Here is a 23094-nt window from a genome sequence, read left to right on the forward strand (position 1 = left end):
TTGAGTTTGTGGTTCAAAAAATAATTAAATATTTTATAAAATATGATTTCGAAAAGCCTGAATTATTGGCTAAATTTTGGTATTTATCAGGGCCCAAATTTCTCAGAATATTTAAAAAAGTTAATCAAAAGGTTAATTTTGAACTAAAATTGAATTTTAAAATGTATGCTTAAGAAAGATGGATTGTTCCATCTTTCTTTTTCTCTTTCTTTCAAATTAATTTAATTTCAGAACTTTCTAATTTTGAAAATAAAACATACTTAAAATCAGTTTATTGAATGGGACTTATGTATAATTAAGTCCCAGATGATTCAATCTCAACTTAGTTCTTTTGTTTTTTTACATTTTCAAAAACAACAACTTTTCTATAGAAAAGGTTGCTCAGATTCTGACAACTTTTCTATAGAAAAGTTTGCTCAGATTCTGACAACTTTTCTATAGAAAAGTTTGCTCAGATTCTGACAACTTTTCTATAGAAAAGTTTGCTCAGATTCTGACAACTTTTCTATAGAAAAGTTTGCTCAGATTCTGACAACTTTTCTATAGAAAAGTTTGCTCAGATTCTGACAACTTTTCTATAGAAAAGTTTGCTCAGATTCTGACAACTTTTCTATAGAAAAGTTTGCTCGGATTCTGACAACTTTTCTATAGAAAAGTTTGCTCAGATTCTGACAACTTTTCTATAGATAAGGTTGCTCAGATTCTGACAACTTTTCTATAGAAAAAGTAGTTCAGATTCTGACAACTTTTCTATAGAAAAGGTTGTTTAGATTCTGACAACTTTTCTATAGAAAAGGTTGTTCAGATTCTGACAACTTTTCTATAGAAAAAGTAGTTCAGATTCTGACAACTTTTCTATAGAAAAGGTTGTTTAGATTCTGACAACTTTTCTATGGAAAAGGTTTCTCAGATTCTGACAACTTTTCTATAGAAAAGGTTGTTCAGATTCTGACAACTTTTTTATAGAAAAGGTTGCTCAGATTCTGACAACTTTTTCTATAGATAAGGTTGCTAAAATTCTGACATCTTTTCTATTGAAAAGGTTGCTTAGATTCTGACAATTTTTCTATCGAAAAGATTGCTCAGATTCCTACAATATTTCTATAGAAAAGGTTGCTCGGATTCTGACAAGTTTTCTATAGAAAAAGTTGTTTACATTCTGAAAACTAAAAATTTATATTTTTTTTGAATGTTGATGGAAAATGTGAAAGGATATTCAACTTAGACAAAAGTTCCTATGAGAAATACTAAAATAATTTAAGTTTTCATTAAATAAATTATTAATTATTTATAACGTTATCTTTTATCATAATTTCCCACAGAAAGAACATCAGAAACAACAAGAAATGTATATAAATATAACCAACGAATTTGAAGTTCAACGAAAAACTAGTGAAAGTAGTAGCAGTAGTGATAGTGAAACTATACGAAAATGTGTGGAAAATGGTTCAGAAGAGTTACAACAACAACAACAGCATCAGCAACAAAATTCCACACATACCGTGCCACCTACAACAAACAACAATAACAGTAGTGTTGAAACTGACAACGCACATTTATAAACTGAAAATAATTTGCAACTATGATTGCAAAATAAATATAAATAAGAAATATTTAAAAAAACAGGACATTAAGAAAACTAAAATTATAATAATAATAATAATAATATTGATTGAAATGCCTCAAGAGTGAACAATACAGAGAATAATGAATATTTGTTATAAACAAAATGAAAATAAAATAAACAATATTTATACAACTATTTACATAAATAAAATAGGTTTCTTTAAACAAAAAAATTCCTTATTAATTATTTTTTTTTTACAAAAAAAATGTAAGAAACTAAAAAAATATTGTACGTCTTGTTAGCAATGACGTAATAAAACTTTAAATACTAAAATTTTAAGAAAAATAAAAACTAACTTAAAAACTTTTAGATTTTATTGAGGTAAGGTTTAGTAGTCTAATTATTATGATAATTTAATTTTATAATTAAAAAAATAGTTAGGTATAAATTAATGAAAATAAATAAAAATTAAGAAATGTTGCAATACTTATGCTCCACACTGTATGTCTGATTGTTTATACACCCTAACACACATACTTTGCATAAAATAAAATATTAAAATGATAGCTAAAATATTGAAAGAATAACAAAACAAACATGGTGCAATTTAAAATTAATTAAAATATTCAAATTTTGTTATTAGTTTTTTTTTTATTAATATCTAGATTAGTGGTCTCAAAGTTTTGAATAAGGAAAAAAATTAAAGAAATTCTAAATACAATTCAAAAATTTCTGTAGAAACCAGATTTTTTTTTAATACAAATTAAAACTTTAATATTTTCTCAATACTTTACCATTTCCAAATGTATTTTAGAAATGTTTATATCCCCTATCACATCAAATTCGACCGAAAGGGGTAAGTTATGATTCTCCCAAGAAAGTTTCATTTTAAAATAACTGGTTATAAAGTGAGCGAATAGAAAACCACTTCCATAGCTGTCCCCACGGTATACTTAATAAGGTACCAGCACTTGAAAGCAACCGCACGATTGTCAATTTTTTTTATATGGAGTTTGACAAACGTGCGGTTTAAGTCTGCATACAAATCTATGTATAAAAAATTGTAAACAATCATCAGCTGGGCTAGTGATGTCATCTTGTATTCAGTACACCCTGGCTGTCCCCTTTGCTTTTCGACATACTATTTGTAATTACACTGATTCAATATCTAATAAATGATCCTGTGACCGAATTACCGCATACGTGATCAAGTAAGATTGATCGTAATTTTCCGGACCCTGTTCTTTAATTACACAGCCCAACAAAAATTCAAATGAGTAAAAGCTCAAAGACCAAGTTATACTTTTCTAAAGGATTGAAGTGCGCTGAACACTACTCCCCTGTAAGTATTATTGGGCTACTTGATCCGTTTAGTAGACCTACATATGAACTGCAGGCATGGACCATGTTTATTTTGTATAAAACAACCTTAAGACCATAGGACATAACAATGTTAAATGGAGTATTTTCGATACATTTCGATTAGTTTTGGACCTGTCCTAGTTTCAATTTGAACAGGGTTTGTGTCATTTTATGGCTGTTTCTAGCTTTAGGTTAAGTTATCTCGTATAAAGAAGATTATATAGCAGAGGTTTAAACTTTATTTTAGAAATTAGACTATCAGACATAACAGATTTTATATTTGAACATAGACATGTTCAAACATTAGAACACGATATATTGATCCTTTAGAAAAGTAAACTTTGACCGCTGGGTCATGATACAACCATATTATTATTGTTTTATTATGCTTTGGGTTAAAAATTGTTAACCTGTGTGTTGTTCTAAAGAAAGTTTATTTCTGAAGCTTTACTTCAACTAATACCGGATAGACATTTCAAAAAAAGGTATAAATTAAAGAATTAGAACCGCATGCCGACCAGTTTCTTAAAGTAACAATTTCAAACAAAAATAATAAGTTTTAATACCAAAATAAAACCAGTATAATGGAGGTTACTTGAGCGAGTATAAGGAAGGTTACTTGAACGATTATAAAGGGGTTACTTGAACGAGATTTCGTAACATTCAGTTGCGAAGTCTTTTTCTATCGAATAGAAATACGCTATAACTCCTCAAGTTAATATATTTTTGATCTAGAATTAATTTCGGAATTAATGATATTTGTTATGTCTTGTTGGCAAAAGTTTACCGAAAAAAATCGCAAAAAATGGGGCCAAATAACATTATTTAAAATCGATTGAAATTTCAACTAAATTGAAATGAAGATTTCGTTTTATATATAAAAATCATCAAAATAAAAAATGAGTGAAATCTAAAAAGGAAACTAATGCGAATGAAATGTATAACCGGTAGACCCATAGACATAATTTTCAAATCGGGGAATAAACTTTTCAAATACTATTCAACAAAATTTGGAACTGTCTATTATGCTTATAAATATAATTATATTTAAATTTATTTCGTATATTCACTTTAATAATTGTAATTTATAAATTTTATAGTGCTACAGTTGCGAACAGAACAAATTTCACTAAATTTTCGAAATTTTCGAAGTATAGAACGAATTGGAATGTTGTGTAAACAAATCAGTAGTAATCAGTAAATATTTCGAGGTTTCTCGAATATTCTTTGTTTTGAAAAATGTCTAAAGTTAGAAGAAAAATCAATTAAATTTTGTTCGCTACTGTTTAAATATAAATATATTTAGATTTAAGTTAATATTTTTAATGCAAATTGTTACGAATTGTTAAAACTTTTTTAAAAGGAGAAAAACTAAATACTAAAAATTATTATTATTTAATATTTCAATTAAATTCTTATACAAATCGTTAATATGTTATAGTTATGTTATAGTAAATCTCTGTAAATAAAACAAATGTAATGTTTGTTTATAAAACGATAAACTGGAGAACTACGGCACCGAAAGGCATTAAATGTCTACTCTATAAGTCGTGAGAAGTTTTTATGTTAGGTTTTTTTCAACGATTCAAAAGAAAATTATTCGTCTCGTTGCCAAAATAGAATGAGTTCTACTTTTTTTGGAACTAATGAGTTTTATTTTCGGAATGTTACTGAATAATTAAACGGATTCTGAAAAGGCATAAACAGTAATGAAATAATATCTACAGATTATAGATCAATCGTTTCTAAAGTAAAGCTTAGAAACGAGTTATGTTCGTCCGCCTTTGTAATCAAATCAATCTGCAGTTTGCAATTCGGAAATAATTCAATTAACTTTAGTACAATTCTCAGTCGAAGAGATGAAACATTTTAATGTTTAATGTTGACTTGGTTTGGAAATACTCCTTAGAATAAACCAATTAAATTGAATATTATTTTTGATATCCCGAAGAAGGAAGAACACACAACTGTGGTTAAATCTGTATTTTAAAGTAGACAGTTTGAACACAAAGCGTCTCAAGATGTCCAAAAAACGGGGTTTTTAACTTTATGACACAATATCCGGAAAACACAAGATTCGAATTCAGCGCTGCCTTTAAAAAAAGTATATTTTGGTCTAAGGGGTTTTCTCTCTTTTTAAATTTTTTTTGGCCTGTGCTATAGACAGATTCTTTTAAATTTTATAACGTGATTTTGGTTCATACACGTCTACTACTATAAAAAATATATTGAACTCCATTCCGATTGCAAGCGCAACTATTTTTACGAATAGGTATATAACATAATTATCTAACAAAATTTTCTAGATCCTAAAGTAACACTTTAAAAAATTATTAACGATTGTATATGAATAATTTTAAACAATTAATAAATATAAAAAATTTCAATTAAAAATGTTATGTTTTTTATAATCTAAAACAATTTTATACCTAAAAATTTATTTTAGTTAAAATATACTAATTAATTACATACTAAAAGCTATATAATATTATATAACTGCATACATATGTATAAACATGTGTATGTATTTACTATTCATACTATAGTTATATGTATAATAAATGATTGATTGTATGTATCTGATATTGTTTAAAAAAGTGAATAAATTTTAAAATAAATAATATATATACGCCATAAAAGACTGTTATAATAAAATTCTATTAAATTTAAAATATTCATAGATAAAAATAAAGAAAAAAAAAACAATAAAAACTTAATTAAAATATACTATGTATAAAACAAACATAATTACATATATTTTATATACAACTATATAAATGTATGAATGTGGTAATAAAATTAAAATAAAAATATTTAAACAAAATAAAAAAACATTGTTTTTAAAATAAAATTTTAAATATATATTTAATATATTTACTATAAATTTGTATTTGTAAAAAACTCAATTAAAAAGCAGGCAAAACTAGTAAACTTTAAAATTTATAAGAAACTAAGTATCTAATTTAAATTAACAAAAAGAGAACAATATTCGAAAAAATTCACCACTAAAATGTCTAAAAGCCATTAACTATTAATTCGTAGTTAAAATTTGTTAAAATTATTTTGAAAAAAAATTGTTTGTCCATTTTTTTTTGTTTGTTTTATACCTGTTGAAAAAATTATCTTAAGAATATGTCTAATGTTTATTAAATTTTTATTTTTCTTACCGCTATTTACTAAATTCTATTACCCTTTAATCCCTATTCCTGTATCCTTCAAGAACCCAATACCCCCTTTTTATTCACTCTGTACGTTATATAGTGTCAGTGTAATTTGTATGTTAAATGTTTTGCATTTGTTTTCATATAAATAATATAAAAACAACAACAATGTTATAAAAAATAAGTAATAAATAAAAAGAATAAAAAATAATAATAGAAATTACTTGTGTTTTACTAAGTAATCATTTTGGAAAGAAGGTAGGAAAGTTCTATAATAGAGAGTTACTCCTCAGGTTAGAAACGAAATTATTTAAAACGTTTCTTCATTTTTAACTTTTACAAAATGTTTCAGATAAGAGTAAAATCCTAAAAACCCATATTTTTGTCCTGTTAGGATATATCTCGAACACTTTCTTTTATACCCTACACCACTTTAGTTTAGGTTTGTGCTGATGTTTGTAACATACAAAAATATTCGTCCTATACCCACCTTAAAGTATACCAATTGGCTTTTCTGAGTCGATTAAGCTATGTCCGTCTGTCCGTCCGTCCGTCTGGCTGTCCATGTAAACCTTGTGTGCAAGGTACAGGTCGCAATTCTCAAGATAATTGAATGAAATTTGGCACACACGCCAAAGGACGAAGCCTATTGAAAATGGTTAAAATCGGTCCATTATTTCACCTAGCCCCATACAACAGAACCCCCCGAAAAGGGCTTCTGAGCTCATAATTATGTTAAATATACCTGTATATTGATAAAAAGCGGCACAACTAAGTTTTATACAAGCCTTAATGACCTTGCCAAATTTCATAGAGATCGGGCCTCATTTGACCCTAGCTCCCATACAAAGTCCCCTTCAGAAAATTACTTGAATGTCTAAAATTAACTTATAAACACAAATATCGCGATGAAATTCAGCACAATAAAATATTATGTACATATAAATATATCCACAAAATTTTATCAGGCTTGGTCCATATTTGCCCCTAGCCCCCATATAAAGCCTCTTTCAGAAAATTAGTTTTTCATCCATAAATTGCTTAAATGTATCGGAACAAGGTAATAGAAGATAAAATGCTTTATTATCAAAAATAAATTACAATTAATATTCATAACTGGTGTAGGGTATCATATAGTCGGTCACCCCCGACTATACTTTCTTACTTGTTTTTATTTATATATTACCTATGTACATATGTATACTTATACATATCGAACAATTCGAAATTCTGGAAAAAAATTTGTTCTCCGTTATTTATAGACTGATTTTGCATTTCTAATAAAACTATAGGAGATATCATGTGTCCGTCCGTATGTTTTCAATAAACACACGGAAGGACTTTTTAGGATCATTTATGTATTTAGGATTAATTTTATTCTAATGTCATTATTAAGTAATGAGTTATTTACGGTTAAGTGATTTTGGCTTTGTATGGGAGCCATTATCAGTTATGGGCCAATTCACAAAAAAATAGCAGAATTATTTTTATATGTACAAAACTTATTCGTGAAGAATTTTGTTCCCATATGGTTATTACTTAATGATGTTCGTTTTATTGATTTTTCGGAAGAGGTCCTTATATGGGAGTTATGATCCGATCCAAATTTGAGTTGATAATACAATTTCTATTGACATTAAATTTGTAAGTGCAAAATTTTGTGGCAATGTCGATATTCTAAAGGGAACTATTAACAATAACTAAATTTTCCGGTAGTATTTAAATTTGTATCAGAGTTATTGAATCGATTCTCATAATTTTCCAAATTTTTTTTTTTTTTTAATTTTATTCTATAGTAAGACAGGCGGACATGTTTAAATTGACTCCGCTATCTATAAGGACTCGGAATTTAATACTTTATAGAGTAGAAAAATAATATTGTAGAAATGACAAACCTATGCGAATATCATATGTAAATGAACACCTCTAATGTAAAACACTTTGTTTTGATTTGATTTTCAATAACGCCGGCAAATTTTCGAGCGGCGCCTTACGTCGTTGTTTAATAAAAGCTGACTTTGGTTTCTGCTCTATATTCCAACAAAATAGTTTAACTAAAGTTATTTTAATCTCGAAATAAAGATTATTTATTTAATAATTTGAAATTTTACTAATAAATAATATGGAAAGTGTTTTGCCAATTTGTCGGGTCTGTTTAAATGCCACCAACGAATGTATTGACTTCCAAGCACCCTTCGAATTGGTGGAAAATAATCCACAAGAAAATGAATCTGTGACGCCAATAAATTATTTAGAATGTTTGCGTTTATGTACAAATTTACCCATCGAGGAGTTTGATGATGGGCCACAATGTCTGTGTACCGGGTGTGCTACAGAATTAGAAATTGTTTATAAATTTCTACAGAAAGCACAAAGTTCTCAATCAATATTAGAGGAAAGCTGGCAGAATGATGGTCAAAATAATGAAACTATGGAATTGACAGAAATTTATATTGAAAAGTTCGAGGAGGAAGCAGCAGTCGGGACAACGGTAAGTAATACATTTATTCATTATGAATAAATATTTCATTATGAATTAATTCTATATAGAATGATAACGATGAAATATTAAATCAATCAGAAGCCGATGAATATTTTAATATGAGTGACTATCATATTTTGACTCATATGGAGGAGGAATTTGAAATAAGTGGTAAGCATCATCATAATTATTTTATTATTAATGCACTGAAAAAGTTTTAAATGATTATTTCCGGAGTGCAACAAAATGCATTTTGGCATTTTTCCGAGTTATTAAGGTTATAAATGCTTATTAACTGAAAATAGTTTGAAATCAGGTGGCACATTCTTGCATTTGAAAGCGATCGAAATTTCCAATAAAATATTTTAAAATTTCATTGAGGTTTTGATCGCTTTCGAATGCCAGAATTTGCCCCTAGGACTACAGACTAATAAGTAAATTTATATACATATAATCAATTACTATTACAGAAATCGAACCGAAAGAAACTCCACGAGACCAATATTCACATATAAATTCTAATTCTTTACGGGATAAAACAAAGACAAACAATTCTAAATATCACAAATGTCACATTTGCGGTAAGTAAATTTGTTTCTTAAAATTTAGTTTTTTAGGTGAAAATTCGTTTTTACTTTTTATTTCGCCAATGAAATCTTTTATTTAAAAAAAACTATATAATTTCATTCCAGGTCGTACGTATAAAACCGTCCATCACCTCAAAGTTCATCTTAACTATCATAAACGCCGGAATGTACAAGGGCAAGGTCATACCTGTAGAATTTGTGGCGAAGAGTTTCGTTTAGAAAGTTTACTGACAGAACATATGATTGATCACAAAAACAGTCGTCAGATACATAAATGTGAACACTGCGATAAGGTATAAAACTCAGTCATACGTAAATACATATAAATAATTGTTTTATTTCTCTTTGACCAGGAATTTATCAGCAAAACAGCTTTAATAAGTCATAAACGTATACATCAAGGAGAACCATTAAATTGTAACGAATGTGGAAAACAATTCAGTGGCACCTACGAGTTAAAAGTGCACCTAAGATTTCATAAACGTGAAAAACAAGAAAAGCTACCAGGAAAACAATGCAAAATATGCCTCAAAGAATTTGCAACACAACGTTATCTGAACCAACATATGAACGTGCACCTCGATAAAAGGGCAACACACAAATGTAATTATTGTGATAAGGTTAGCATATAAATATATTTCCGAAGTAAAACACAACAATTCATTTTGACTTTTTAGGAATACGTTACCCAAACGGCACTTAACAATCACAAACGTTTACACGAGGGACAGACATTAGAGTGCATGGAATGCGGTAAACAATTTACACGTAATTACGAATTGGAAATACACATGAGATTTCACAAACGTGAATATCCCTTCGAGTGTTCTATGTGTGAAAAGAAATTTACCATTAAGGGACACTTGAAAACACACATGTTGCAACATCAGAACATTAAATTAGAATGTGAGGAGTGTGGTAAATTATTTGGCTCTACAAAAGCACTAAATGAACATTCCTATACACATACAGAAATGCCTTACCCTTGTGAATTTTGCAACAAAGCCTATCCATCAAAACAAAAGTAAGTTTGGCACTACTTAAATGGAAACTAAAAACCAATTTTGTTAAAAATCGTTTGATTTTCAGATATAAATTACATTTGGAAAAAGTACACTCCATTGAAAGCCAAGATCTAGATTTATCACAGCTTCAGAGTTTAACAAATAAGACGAATTTAAAAAAACGTAAAAATTTCACATATGTTCAAGTTATAGAGGAACAAGAAGACAATGAATACAGTCAAATAGATCAACCCTTAAATAAATAACTTTAACAATAATTTTTATACCCTACACCACTTTAGTGGGGAGGGTATATTGGATTTGTGCTGATGTTTGTAACATACAAAAATATTCGTCCCAGACCCACCTTAAAGTATACCAATCGGCTTAGAATCGTTTTCTGAGTCGATTAAGCAATGTCCGTCCGTCCGTCCGTCCGTCCGTCTGGCTGGCTGGCTGGCTGGCTGTCCATGTAAACCTTGTGCGCAAGGTACAGGTCGCAATTTTCAAGATAATTGGATGAAATTTGGCACGCACGTTTTATTTGACCTAAGGACGAAGCCTATTGAAAATGGTTAAAATCGGTCCATTATTTCACCTAGCCCCCATACAACAGAACCCCCCGAAAAGGGCTTCTGAGCTCATAATTATGTTAAATATACAGATATATCGATAAAATACGGCACAACTAAGTTTTATAGAAGTCTTGATGACCCTGCCAAATTTCATAAAGATCGGGCCACATTTGACCCTAGCTCCCATACAAAGTCCCCTTCAGAAAATTACTTGAATGTCCCAAATTAGCTTATAAACACAAATATCGCGATGAAATTCAGCACAATAAAATATTATGTCAATATAAATATATTCACAAAATTTTTTCGGGCTTGGTCCATATTTGCCCCTAGCCCCCATATAAAGCCTCTTTCAGAAAATTAGTTTTTCATCCATAAATTGCTTAAATGTATCGGAACAAGGGAATATTGAAGATAAATGCTTTATTATGAAAAATAAATCACATTTAATATTCATAACTGGTGTAGGGTATCATATGGTCGGCCACGCCCGACTATAATTTCTTACTTGTTTTCATATTAAGTTTATGTATGAATCTGTTAAATATTGAATGCATTAATTACATATGCATTTTTAAAATTCAATTTTATTTTTCCTTAATAAATCTTTTTAATATACGCATTATTTTTGTTGTTATTGATTTCAAAAATTGACTTTTTGTTGAGAAGTTGATAAATTAGTAATAAGTTAAAAACTCACCATATTGGATCCAACAATTTTCATTATGTAAATATTTATTATTCTGAAATTGGTACTACGATTTCTTGTTGTCGTATCATTAAATGGGACATACGAATATTTGGATCAAGATATTCAATAAATTCATCATATTCCTCTATAGTTTTACCATGTACTCTTCTTAAGTGTTCAACTACCCTATAATAAAATCCAAACTTGTTTAAAAACCATAATATACATTATATACATATGTATGTATGTATTTTTTACCTGCTTCTAGCGAAGAAATCTTTGTTGCAAACTTTACATTTCACCGGTGGTTGATTGAGATGAATAGCTTTATGTGTCTTCCACTTTGTGGTGACAACCGACTCATTGCAATATTGACATTGTACAGTATATTTGGACTGAGTAGAAAAGAAACATTTATTAAGTGTATGTAACGATAATAAAAACATTTTACCTTTTCAGCTTTCTTATGTAGAGGAGCTGTTGAATGTTTCGCCAAATGTTTGTCTAAATCAACTTGTCGACAGAATTCTTTTGGGCATAGTTTACACGCTATCATCTGACCAAGATGAATGCGTCTATGAACATTAAGTGCTCCTCGATTAAAAAAGGCTTTAATACAAAATTCACATTTAAATTTCTTTTCACGATTTTCTGCATGAATGTCCATATGAGTCCTCAATGAATTTTTCGTATAGAACTTAAGTCCACACTGGGGACAGATTTCAGTTCGTTTTCTATTTTCACAGTGTGTAGATTCGTGGACTTTAAGGTAGGCTAGTTCTTTTACTTCTAATGCTACAGAAATTTAGTGTTTACATTAGTTTTATTATTTTATGTAAAATTAAAAGTATGAAAACAGAAAAAAATACTTACAGCAATATGCACACAAATATTTCTGTAATTTTTGCTTTTTAACAGTAGTTGACGAGACAGCAGGTCTTGAATCAGAACTTTCGCTAAATTCTTGATCGGATTGATTCTCAATTGTTTCGTCTTCACTCATTGGATTTTTTTTAGTAATAATATTGTTTATGGAATTTTCTGTACTAAAATCCAGTTCGTTATCGTAATCATTTGTGGGGTTCATTAATTCTTCTTCTATATCTGTATATGTCTCAACATTGGTCAGAGTATCATAATCATCAATAATATTAATTTCAAATTTCATTGTGGTTTCTTTACTTCCAATATGCGCATCACTTTCTTCTTTTATAGCGAAGAGCATCTCATTAAGAACCTTATATGATTCAGAAGCTTTTTCGAATAGTAAATGAGCATTTTTAAGACCACTGGAACATGTTTCACATAAATTTGTTGGTAAAGCATCTGAATCTAAAAATATGCATTGTAATTTTTTTAATTGTCGCTTCATTTAAAATTTTTGCTTACCATCTGCCTGTAACTCTGTGTATTTGTAATAACAGTCTTTGTAGCTGAAACCACATAATATTTCGATTTCTTCGTTCCAGTTTAGAGCTCCATTGTCTTCCAGACAAATGCGGCATATATTTTCGTTAAATTTCGATGGTTCCATTATTTTATTCGAAATTTAAAAACACATATCTTGTTTTAAAGTAATTATTAAAAAATACATTCTTCTTTTACCTACAGTTGTCATACACATCAGTGTTGCAAAGTGTTTTTTTGCAAAAAAACTCTAAAATATAAAAAGCGCCACTTTATTTTTCACAGTCACGCACAGAACCTACGTGCATCGAATAATCGACTTTTTGTCGAAAGAGTCGAAGTGAGCTATTTTTATAAAGTAGAAGAATAATTTCCTGAAAAGTCGAAAACTCGATTTTGTAGACAAACCAATGAAATCGGAAACTATATAAAGTCGTGAAATTTTCAATGGACTTTTGATATCAAAAGAAGTCGGTTTTAAAAATGGTAAAATTCGAAAAGTTAAAAATTAACTTTTCATATGAAAAGTTCAACTTTTTATAAATTACAAAAGTTTGACGTTTGGTCCTAATTATCCTTTTTTAAAAAAGTAAAATATGTATGTATGTATGTATATGTTATAAAAATAAAGTAACAGTACATAATAGTTTTGAGGTTTTCTCGGTTATTCATAGTTTTCTTTATATATTTCTACTAAATTTATATGAAACATATTTTTTGTATACAAAATAAAACATATTTATTGGATTTGGTTAACTTTTGAATATTCATTTCGTAACTAATTGTACTATTTCTTGTTGTTGAATCATTAAATGCGACATACGTTTAATACAATCATCATAATAATGTATAAATTGTTCATATTCATCTCTGGTTTTCTGATGTACCTGTCTTAAATGTTTAGTGCATCTGGAAGACAACAATCATATTAATATATAAAATATTTTATAACAAACTGAAAATTACTTCTTCTTAGCAAAGAATATCTTTTCGCAAATTTTACATTTCACTTGAGGTTGGCCCAAATGAGCTGCTTTATGTTCTTTCCATTTTGAAGAGTCAATCGACTTATTACAATATTGACATTGTACTTCGTATTTTACCTGGAGAAAAATTAAAAATATAATTAAATTTATTATTATTATTAAATATATTTTAAATTTATTACCTTCGAAACTTTTTTTTGTAGAGGACCTGCTGAATGTGACAATAGATGTCTATCTAAATCAATTTGTCTATAGAATTCTTTTGGACAAAGTTTACAAGCTACCATTTGACCCAGATGTATACGCCTATGAACATTAAGTCCACCTCTGTTAAAAAAGGCTTTATCACAAAATTCACATTTAAATCTCTTTTCCCGATTCACTGCATGTATTTTGACGTGATTATTTAAACCTAATTTATCGTAAAATTTAAGTTCACAATGAGGACACGTTTCAGTGCGCTGTCTATTTTCACTGTGTGTTGCTTCGTGTTTTATTAGAACACTTTTGTGAATGACTTTTAAAGCTACAAAAAATAATGATTTAGGTTAATAGGGCCCATATACTAACTTGATTGAAATAAAGGAACCGATACACATCGCCAGCATGCTGGTGCAAGCCGATGTATGGGTTATTAATTTTTAACATTTCTTACATCTTTCACGAAATTGATAATATAATATTTATAGAAAAAACAAATTATAGAAACTTACAACAATATGCACACATATGTAATTTTTGTTTTTTCTTTTTGGCAGCCTTTCTAGTTGTTGAGTCCATAGCAGATTCTGTATTAGAATCTTCGTTAGGCCTTTCCTCCAATAAGTCTTCCGCTGATGATTCATAATTTTTTATGTCAATAAAATCTACTGGTACTATTTCTTCTTCATTTTGCGAAGACATTTCGTTATTACCATCATAATTTGTATCATTTTCGGTAATTAATACTTCATTAGAATAAACATCGTCCAGATTTTTGTCCTTAATAGTATCTTCTTTAATTAAATTATCTAAATTATAATCACCCAATATCTTATGTTCAAATTCCATTGATATATCCTCCTCCATACACGATATTGGTTTAAGTTCATTAGTTTTAAGAGTATTATGTAGTATATTAAATGATTCTATAGCTTTTTTAAATAAAAAGTACGCATTTTTAAGACCCCTTGAGCATGTTCTGCATAAATTCGGTGGCAAAGGATCTGAATCTAAAAACAATGAGACAAATGAACGCATGGCTTAGCTAAGCAATACATATTTATATTTTATCCTTATGCGCTTTGTATTGTAAAATAAATAAATTAGATTTAATATTTACCAGTTGACTGCAGTTCTGTGTATTTGTAATAACAATCTCTGTAGCTCATACCAGAGATGTCGTCAATTTCTTCGTTCCAGTTTAATAATACCTTGCCCTTTAGACAAATGCGACAACCTTTATTATTTAAATTCATTTCGTCCTTTATTAGTTTTTTTGTTTCTCAATTTAACAAATTTTATTGTAAACATAAACAATGCTTCTTCTTTGTACATTGTTATGTATAATAAATGATATCATGACAGATGGCACATACAACCTTGCAGTTCTGAAAATTATATACAAACCCTATAAGAACAGTGACAGTCATTTGACCGGTCAATTGACTGTCACTACTGAGAATATACCCATCATTGCGTAGAACAAAGCTCCCATCACTTTCTTAAGGGCAATATGTAAAAAGTGATGGAAACATTTGTGCAAAGTATATTAATAAAGTAGCGACATCTCTTGTTGTACAACAACATCTACAACAACCACATGTATTTTGTTTTTGGAATAATTTAAGATTGTGTCAAAATAAAATTTCCTTGAACAACAATGTGAACAAAACATAAATAAAAAATATTACTTTTAAGTTAAAAATATTAACGATTTAATTATATTATTATATATTATACAATTTATTACACTTTTAAACTACTTTAAAACCACTTTTAATTCACTTTTTCAACTTTTCACAAATTTTAACAAATAGCAAAACACAATTTAAAAATGGCGACGTAAACAATGTTAACAATTTTCAAAACAAACTTTGACAACTTGCTTCATTTATCTAGTTAAAAAAAAATAGTCAGCTGTTCAAGTGATGCTACTTTATTAATTTACTTTGATTTTAATCAAAATGTAGTTGTTTCATTCTTTCATATGCAAATTCAACCCTATACCACACATTGGGTCCAGTAACAGTCATTTTACCGGTCATTTGACTGTCATTGTTGATGGAATCATCCATTAAATTTTTTTTTCGACAATTCTATAAAAAAAATGTTGCGTGTGTGTTAGTAAAATCATTTTGTATGTGTTAGTTTCGGTCATTCATTTCTTATAGGGAAGTAGCATTCTATAGTTAAAGAAAAAAGTCGACCGAGCGACATTGTTCACTTTTTTCTTATTTTTAAATGTTTATGTATGTTAAAAATGGGTTTCAACTTACAAATAAGAAACATTTGAAAGTATTAGCTGAACGTTTGAAACTCAATTTTTGGACTTTGCGATTTATGTAAAGTTGACTTTTTGATTTTTAGAATTCGAATAAAAATATAAAAAATATTTTTTGTGGTTTTAATCAGGGTACACTGTACACTGGTTTTAATATAACTGTAACTTATTTGTATTCGAATTGTAAAAGTCCAGAAAATACCAAATAGCTTCATTTTCATATAATTTTAAATTATTTATTTTGAAACTGGTACTAGTATTTCTTGTTGTCGTATCATTAAATTAGACATACGTATATTTGAATCAAGATATTGAATAAATTCATCATATTCCTCTATAGTTTTACCATGCACTTTTCTTAAATGTCGCACTACTCTGTAATAAAACAGAAAATAAATATTTAAGCTCTTTGAATACATACATACATACTCTTTATACCTATTTCTAGCGAAGAATTCTTTGTCGCAAACTTTACATTTTACTGGAGGCTGATTAAGATGAATAGCTTTATGTGTCTTCCACTTTGCAGTGGCAACTGTCTCATTACAATATTGACATTGTACTGTATATTTGGACTAATTAAAAACAGACACGTAGATTAAATTTATATGACTATAATAAAAATATTTTACCTCTTCAGCTGTTTTATGCAGAGGAGCTGTTGAATGTTTTACCAAATGTTTGTCTAAATCAACTTGTCTATAGAATTCTTTTGGACACAGCTTACACGCTATCATCTGACCTAAATGTATACGTCTATGAACATTAAGTGCTCCTCGATTAAAAAAGGCCTTAATACAAAATTCACATTTAAATTTCTTTTCACGATTTTCTACGTGGATGTCCATATGATTTTTCAATGCCGTTTTAGTATAAAACTTAAGTCCACAGTGGGGACATGTTTCAGTACGTTTTCTATTTTCATTGTGTGTAGATTCGTGAACTTTAAGATATGATCTATCGTTGACTACTAAAGCTGAAACGTTATAGTTCGTTTTTATCACTATAAGATTACAGATACGGAAAAATAGAAAAAGTACTTACAGCAATATGCACACAAATATTTCTTTGATTTTCTCTTTTTACTAGTAGTTGATGAGGCAGTAGGTTTTGCATCAGAACTTTCGCAAATTGCTTGACCGGAAGGCATTTCGCTATTTGTTAAATTTTCATTCTCAATTGTATCGTCTTCACTCATTGGAATTTCGTTAGTGATACTATTATTTACAGAATTTTTTGTGCTGACATCCTGTTCATTATCGTAATCACTTGTGTGGTCCAACAATTCTTCTTCTATATCTGCAACTGTCCCATCATTTGTCATAGTGTCGTGTTCAATTGTATCACTAAATTCACTATCATCAATAATCTTAATTTCAAATTTCATTGTTGTTTGTTTTCTTCCAATGCCCATATCACTTCCATGTTTTATAGTGAAGAGATTATCGCAAAGATGCTTATATGTTACGGATGCTTTTTCAAATAATAAATGAGCATTTTTAAGACCACTACAACATATTTCACACAAATTTGTTGGTAAAGCATCAGTATCTAAAAATATGAAGTAACCATGTAAATTAGTTAATTGCTGCTTAATTTGAAATTGTTTCTTACCATCTGCCGGTAACTTTGTGTATTTGTAGTAACAATCTTTGTAGCTGAAACCACATAATATTTCAATTTCTTCGTTCCAGTTGACAGTTACATTGTCTTCCAGACAAATACGGCATATATTTCGATTGAATGTCGACGATTCCATTATTTTTTCATTCGAAATTTAAAATTTTTTACAGTATTTATTAAAAAATACGTAAACAATTCTTCTTTTCCCTCAATTGACATACTCATCAGTGTTGCAAAGTGTTTTTGTAAGAAAACTCTCTAATATAAAATCGCTAAATCGTCGCCCCGAAGTTATCTTCACGTATCTCCAGAATTTTTTTTTTTTTTGGGAAATTGAAGTTAAAGTTTTAACAATTTATATAAAAAAATTGAGCCGAAAAATGTGGCTAAATTTTTTTATATAATGTAGTGCTTGATTTTTCTACATCGATTACTGTAAAAATATCCAGAGTCATGGAGTACATTTTTCAAGATATGGTCATTTTTAGCTCAAGAAGAATTTCCCAAATTTGTTGTATAAACCACTTTTTGAGAACTATTTTTTAATTTATGGCATATACGTGAAAATGTACTGATAAAAACTGCATTATGTTTTCTCTCTCAAATTATCTTCACGTATGTATGTATATCCGTTATTCGTGCAGTAACAAAAATTGGTATTTATTAGTTTAGTTAATATACACTAATTTTGTTTATGTTTATTTTTATTTATTTTAATACAATATGCATCATTTTTAAGTTCATTCTCTCTCAAACGCAGATGTTTAGCTAACTTCCCAAGAAAAACTTACATTGAAAAGTAATGAGTTAAAAAGCTAATAAAACCTCTTTTCACCAACATTTTAACTCAATATATTAACACGGTGGTGTCATTGGAGACAAGTACTTACCTCATCGCTTACAAATAGGGAGTTAAAGAAGTACTTGTTGAGGATGATGTTTTTTTTTTTAATAATAAAAAGAGCCAGCGAGTATACGAGCCAATGACTTCTGTTTGTTAGTCAAATATTCTACTCACTGCACCACTGCTTAGCTATTATATTACGCGTCAAATAATGGTTTTTACATACAAATTTAATTTTCTTCTAAGTAATGCAAACGGTAAGTAGTTGTCATTGAAAAGTATGTTGTCCAAGTAATTTCTAGATTTTTGCTGGGTTTATATACGAAATCTGTATTCGCATTTTGTAATTGCTATTGTTTAAAAAATTTTAATACAATCCAGTGTCCTTTTTAAAGGACTTGAAAGTTTTAAAGAAGTAAATTAAAAAAAAAAAAAAATAAATAAATAAAAATTCTTCTACTGCTCAAACAATGCCACATTTTGTTGTCAAAAGAACAAGAGTTGGGAAATATTTTGTATTATTTTTATTTTATACTCTCAGGATAAGAAGATATCAAAAATGTATTTTAAAATTTTTATCCTCTAATATCTATTTAGATTTTCAGTATTATTTTTTAGGAAAAAATTTTGAAGGCATTTCTGACATATTTTGATCCTGGCAGAATAAAACAAAAATAGCACAAAATATTTCCCAACTCTTCTTGTTATTTTGACATCAAATTTTGCAAGGTAGGGTAAGCAGAAGTATTTATCATTTTTTTTAAAGTCCTTTTACAAGGAAACAGGATCACGAAATAAAAAACTGTGAAAGCCGTTTAGCATCATTTATTCTCTAGTTTCAGACTTATATCATCTGGTTCGTGTCTAATTTTGAGTGTCGGACGGTGTTATATGTAGACTATTTTCAGTATTTTTATCTTTTACACATGCGTGAAGATAACACAACTTTTTTTTATATCAATAATTTCATACATTTTTTGTTGTATATCCACAAAAATGGCATATACATTAAGATAACACATTAAATTTTTAAGAAAAGTGGATATACAATAAAATAGCTAGTGAATATCTCGTAAACCACAAGAGATATAAACCTATGGATTGATTATATTGATAGTTCTTCAAATTTTACCCCAAAAAATTACCCTAACTCATTTTTTTGGATTTTGTGATATACGTGAAGATAATTTCGGAACGACGAAATGTGAATTTAACTTTACGTACGACCAGTGTAAACTTAATAAGGGGACAACTCTTTTAAACCATAATTTTCTTCAGTTTTTAACATTTTTTACAACTTTTGCAATTTTTTTCGATGTAATGGACCGGTTTATGGTATACTTAACAAGGTACCAGCACTTGAAAGCAAACGCACGATTGTCAATTTTTTTCATATGAATTTTGACAAGCGTGCGGATTAAGCCTGTATACAAGTCTATGTATAAAAAATTGAAAACAAATTATCAGCTAAGCTAGTGATGTTACCTTGTATTCAGTACACCCTGGGCCGGTTCACACAGGAAATCGTTTTAATTTGATATTTATTATTTCAGATGACACACACAACCTTGCACTAAGTACTTCTTTAATCTTGGTTCTGAACAAATTAATAATTTCTTAACTATACTATGATTGTAGGTATACAATAAGGGCATTCATGAAATGGCTACACAAACACTTGCAGTATAAGGATAAATAATTTATAAATACATTTAAACGAACTTTATATTAAATTAAAATATTTTTATCTAGAATTAATGTGTATTTTGTATATTGGTAATAAGTTATGGAAAATATTTAGTGTTAATCCGCAGGTTCTATGTCTTCATTTTGTTCTATATACAAACGTGATATTCGATCCTTTTTGTACACTATTATGCAATCATCGAACTCTTCTTGCCGTTTTTTATGGATTCTTTTCAAATGAACACAGCAGCTAAAAAAATTAAATCATAATTATTATTATTGGAGAAACAAGAGCATTCTTTTAATATATTTTTTTGCATTTTTCTACAAATATTCTATTATTATACCCTACACCACTATAGTGGGGAGGGTATTATACGTTTGTGCTGATGTTTGTAACGCATAAAAATATTGGTCCTACACCCACCTTAAAGTTTACCGATCAACTCAGAATCACTTTCTGAGTCGATTAAGACATATCCGTCCGTCCGTCCGTCTGGCGGTCCATGTAAACCTTGTGCGCAAGCTACTGGCCACAATTTTCAAGATATTTTGATAAAATTTGGACCATACCATTTTTTTTGCCACAAGGACGATGTCTATTGAAGATGGTTGAAATCGGTGCATTATTTCACCTAGCCCCCAAACAACCTTACCTTCCGATTTAGGGTTTTTAACTCATAACAATGTCAAATATACTACTATCTCACAAAAATTTGGCACAACTAAGTTTTATGTAGGCATAAATGACCATGCCAATTTTTAAAATGATCGTCCGTCGTTTGACCCTAGCCACCATACAAACCCCCTTTAGTTTGAAAGTATAGTCGGCCATGTCCGACTATACTTTCCTACTTGTTTTTTACTTGTATTTTTCTGACCAACAATTAAACAAATTATTTTATTAAATTACATACATAGATACATATGTATATGTATGTACATACATACCTGCTTCGGCTGTAATACTCGTTATTGCAAAGGGAACATTTCACTAGAGGAGTTTTTAGATGAGCAGCTTTATGAGATTTATAACTTGTACTAAGTATATTTTTGTCACAATCCTTACAGTGTACATAATATTTTGACTAAAGATAAAGATTAGATAATTTATGAGATTCATATGTGATTAACAGTGGATTTTATAAACGAAAAGAATATAAACGCTGCTTCAAAGAGAGCTATGTATTTCGCATCGACTTCAAATCATTAAACTTTCATCAAAATGTACGTATTACATTTACTTACTCGTTTCCTTATTTGCGCATTTATAGATATAGTTGAATGTGAAGCCATATGTTGATTTAAATCGTGACTTCTGAAAAACTCTTTCGAACATATATTACATGCTATCATTTGTCCCAAATGTATGCGCCGATGTATATTAAGTCCGCCTTTTCTATAAAAAGCTTTCGGACAATACTCACACTTGTGAGTCTTTACACGATTTTTATCATGTATTTCCAGGTGTTGAAGAAGACTATTTCTTGTATAGAGCTTAAGACCACAAATTTCACAAGTTTCTTTACGTTCCCTATTTTTAGCATGTGTCACTTCGTGTTTTTTTGCAATAAATTTACTGGCAAATTCTCTCGCTAGACAGGAAAGTATAACAAATTATTTTAAATTTTGTAAGAAAGTTTCGTTGATATAAAATCAAAAACTTACAGCAAACGGAGCATATGATTTTTTGCTTTACACGATCCTTTTTATTTTTTAATTTAGTGGTTTTGCTATCTTCTGGTTTGTCTTTATTTTCATCTGATGAATTTAGTTTCTCATTGTTATCTATATCGGGTTTACTGGTTTCTTTTATTGACTTACGTTTACAATTATTTGGCAAATTTATTTTTAATGCTGCAATGCTTTGATCGTCAGTGCTTTCCGAATCAATAGATTTTAGGTTTTTTCTTCTATCTCTTCGAGATTTATCGAAATCTTTTTGAGAGTTTTCGTTTAACTGTTGTTCATTTGGATCATCTATTGTTTGTTCGTCTATCAATACAGTTTCAAATTCTGTTGGGTTACATTTAATATCAATTTCATCTTGACAGGTGTCTTCCTCTATTTCTAAATAGATGAGATTTGTTTCTTCAAAATATTTATGCGATTCTATAGCTCTTAAGATAAGAGTATGGATATTTTGTAAACCAATCAAACAATTTTGACATAACATTGAGGAAAATATATCATGATCTGCATATATAGGGGGTTTTCCAAGATTTTTAATTTTGTTTGAGTAAAATATAGCAAAAAATGAACATACCATTGCATTCCAACTGGGTATATTTGTAGTAACACTCTTTGTATGTTATCCCATAATAATCAAACAACATATTATTCCAGTTTAAAACAACATTTTCATCCAAACAAATCCGACAGATGTTCTCTGTATTCTTGGGGTAATTCATTCTGGCATTACAGTTAAATTAATGTAGTAGCAGCAAAGAAACATAGCATAAAATGTTTGTGACACAGTTCAAATTAAAGTAAAATGATACCACAAAGGCGACATAAACCCAGCTAAAGGTGTTATTACACGATGTGTATTTTACGTACATATGTATATTAGGGTGTATAGTTGAAACGAAAAGTCGACTTTTCCTTTAATTAAAAGTCGAATTTTAAACTTTTCGA

General features: G+C 28.9%; 6 protein-coding genes across 11 annotated transcripts in view; 2 read left to right on the forward strand and 4 right to left on the reverse strand.

Moving 5' to 3' along the window:
* The window catches only part of LOC119610911, a 10154-nt gene extending 8339 nt beyond the window's left edge, over window positions 1-1815 (forward strand). Inside the window, exon 9 of the mRNA XM_037966326.1 lies at window positions 1323-1815. Coding sequence (XP_037822254.1) covers window positions 1323-1562 — 240 coding nt within the window. The 3' untranslated portion in view covers window positions 1563-1815. The remainder of the gene's footprint in view (window positions 1-1322) is intronic.
* A 6288-nt stretch (window positions 1816-8103) lies between these two features.
* On the forward strand, window positions 8104-10544 carry LOC119610912 (zinc finger protein 501-like). Its single transcript, XM_037966327.1, has 7 exons — window positions 8104-8581; window positions 8641-8743; window positions 9043-9153; window positions 9265-9452; window positions 9513-9779; window positions 9837-10183; window positions 10249-10544. The coding sequence occupies exons 1-7, from the start codon at window positions 8213-8215 to the stop codon at window positions 10427-10429; spliced, it is 1566 nt and encodes a 521-aa protein (XP_037822255.1). The 5' UTR covers window positions 8104-8212; the 3' UTR covers window positions 10430-10544.
* An 898-nt stretch (window positions 10545-11442) lies between these two features.
* Window positions 11443-13066, reverse strand: LOC119610924 (zinc finger protein 471-like). 2 transcript variants are annotated; one of them, XM_037966345.1, is made up of 5 exons: window positions 12819-13066; window positions 12303-12761; window positions 11881-12224; window positions 11688-11824; window positions 11443-11615 (listed from the first exon to the last, which is right to left on the reverse strand). In XM_037966345.1, exons 1-5 carry the CDS (start codon window positions 12961-12963, stop codon window positions 11477-11479), a joined length of 1224 nt encoding a protein of 407 aa, XP_037822273.1. In that variant the 5' UTR covers window positions 12964-13066; the 3' UTR covers window positions 11443-11476. The 2 variants fall into 2 exon arrangements, with proteins under 2 accessions (XP_037822273.1, XP_037822274.1); XM_037966346.1 differs by having other exon boundaries at window positions 11501-11632.
* A 430-nt stretch (window positions 13067-13496) lies between these two features.
* On the reverse strand, window positions 13497-16437 carry LOC119610918 (zinc finger protein Xfin-like). 2 transcript variants are annotated; one of them, XM_037966336.1, is made up of 6 exons: window positions 16300-16437; window positions 15144-15411; window positions 14536-15033; window positions 14005-14348; window positions 13803-13939; window positions 13497-13745 (listed from the first exon to the last, which is right to left on the reverse strand). In XM_037966336.1, exons 2-6 carry the CDS (start codon window positions 15277-15279, stop codon window positions 13604-13606), a joined length of 1257 nt encoding a protein of 418 aa, XP_037822264.1. In that variant the 5' UTR covers window positions 15280-15411; window positions 16300-16437; the 3' UTR covers window positions 13497-13603. The 2 variants fall into 2 exon arrangements, with proteins under 2 accessions (XP_037822264.1, XP_037822265.1); XM_037966337.1 differs by having other exon boundaries at window positions 14536-15068.
* Window positions 16438-16477: 40 nt separating this feature from the next.
* LOC119610917 (zinc finger protein 28-like) lies at window positions 16478-18174 on the reverse strand. Of its 3 annotated transcripts, none has more exons than XM_037966333.1 (5): window positions 17919-18174; window positions 17349-17855; window positions 16937-17280; window positions 16743-16879; window positions 16478-16679 (listed from the first exon to the last, which is right to left on the reverse strand). In XM_037966333.1, the coding sequence occupies exons 1-5, from the start codon at window positions 18061-18063 to the stop codon at window positions 16541-16543; spliced, it is 1272 nt and encodes a 423-aa protein (XP_037822261.1). In that variant the 5' UTR covers window positions 18064-18174; the 3' UTR covers window positions 16478-16540. The 3 variants fall into 3 exon arrangements, with proteins under 3 accessions (XP_037822261.1, XP_037822262.1, XP_037822263.1); XM_037966334.1 differs by having other exon boundaries at window positions 16515-16674; window positions 16734-16879; XM_037966335.1 differs by having other exon boundaries at window positions 16515-16674; window positions 17919-18173.
* Window positions 18175-20079: 1905 nt separating this feature from the next.
* Window positions 20080-22975, reverse strand: LOC119610923 (zinc finger protein 846-like). Of its 2 annotated transcripts, XM_037966343.1 has the most exons (6): window positions 22724-22975; window positions 22282-22653; window positions 22126-22218; window positions 21706-22052; window positions 21409-21545; window positions 20080-20707 (listed from the first exon to the last, which is right to left on the reverse strand). In XM_037966343.1, exons 1-6 carry the CDS (start codon window positions 22866-22868, stop codon window positions 20575-20577), a joined length of 1227 nt encoding a protein of 408 aa, XP_037822271.1. In that variant the 5' UTR covers window positions 22869-22975; the 3' UTR covers window positions 20080-20574. The 2 variants fall into 2 exon arrangements, with proteins under 2 accessions (XP_037822271.1, XP_037822270.1); XM_037966342.1 differs by having other exon boundaries at window positions 20088-20707; window positions 22126-22653.
* Between the last annotated feature and the right edge of the window lie 119 nt (window positions 22976-23094).

Source organism: Lucilia sericata, unplaced genomic scaffold (assembly GCF_015586225.1).
Source record: "Lucilia sericata isolate MDLA Ls3-8-SP2 unplaced genomic scaffold, ASM1558622v1 Contig001309F_arrow, whole genome shotgun sequence".
Classification (NCBI taxonomy): Eukaryota; Metazoa; Arthropoda; class Insecta; order Diptera; family Calliphoridae; genus Lucilia; species Lucilia sericata.

Bases quoted from the DNA above. Each gene is read 5' to 3' on its own strand.
- LOC119610912 (XM_037966327.1), top strand. From the start codon at position 8,213: ATGGAAAGTGTTTTGCCAATTTGTCGGGTCTGTTTAAATGCCACCAAC. The intron at 8,744-9,042 runs GTAAGCATCATC...TTACTATTACAG, and splicing joins GGAGGAATTTGAAATAAGTG to AAATCGAACCGAAAGAAACT. The intron at 9,154-9,264 runs GTAAGTAAATTT...ATTTCATTCCAG, and splicing joins TCACAAATGTCACATTTGCG to GTCGTACGTATAAAACCGTC.
- LOC119610923 (XM_037966342.1), bottom strand. From the start codon at position 22,868: ATGAATTACCCCAAGAATACAGAGAACATCTGTCGGATTTGTTTGGAT. The intron at 22,053-22,125 runs GTAAGTTTTTGA...TTTCCTGTCTAG, and splicing joins AATCATATGCTCCGTTTGCT to CGAGAGAATTTGCCAGTAAA. The intron at 21,546-21,705 runs GTAAGTAAATGT...CTTTATCTTTAG, and splicing joins ATGCGCAAATAAGGAAACGA to TCAAAATATTATGTACACTG.
- LOC119610924 (XM_037966345.1), bottom strand. From the start codon at position 12,963: ATGGAACCATCGAAATTTAACGAAAATATATGCCGCATTTGTCTGGAA. The intron at 12,762-12,818 runs GTAAGCAAAAAT...GCATATTTTTAG, and splicing joins CACAGAGTTACAGGCAGATG to ATTCAGATGCTTTACCAACA. The intron at 12,225-12,302 runs GTAAGTATTTTT...AAATTTCTGTAG, and splicing joins ATATTTGTGTGCATATTGCT to CATTAGAAGTAAAAGAACTA.
- LOC119610918 (XM_037966336.1), bottom strand. From the start codon at position 15,279: ATGAATTTAAATAATAAAGGTTGTCGCATTTGTCTAAAGGGCAAGGTA. The intron at 15,034-15,143 runs GTAAATATTAAA...CATTGTTTTTAG, and splicing joins CACAGAACTGCAGTCAACTG to ATTCAGATCCTTTGCCACCG. The intron at 13,746-13,802 runs GTAATTTTCAGT...GTTGTCTTCCAG, and splicing joins ATATTCTTTGCTAAGAAGAA to ATGCACTAAACATTTAAGAC.
- LOC119610917 (XM_037966333.1), bottom strand. From the start codon at position 18,063: ATGGAATCGTCGACATTCAATCGAAATATATGCCGTATTTGTCTGGAA. The intron at 17,856-17,918 runs GTAAGAAACAAT...TCATATTTTTAG, and splicing joins CACAAAGTTACCGGCAGATG to ATACTGATGCTTTACCAACA. The intron at 16,680-16,742 runs GTATAAAGAGTA...GTTTTATTACAG, and splicing joins GAATTCTTCGCTAGAAATAG to AGTAGTGCGACATTTAAGAA.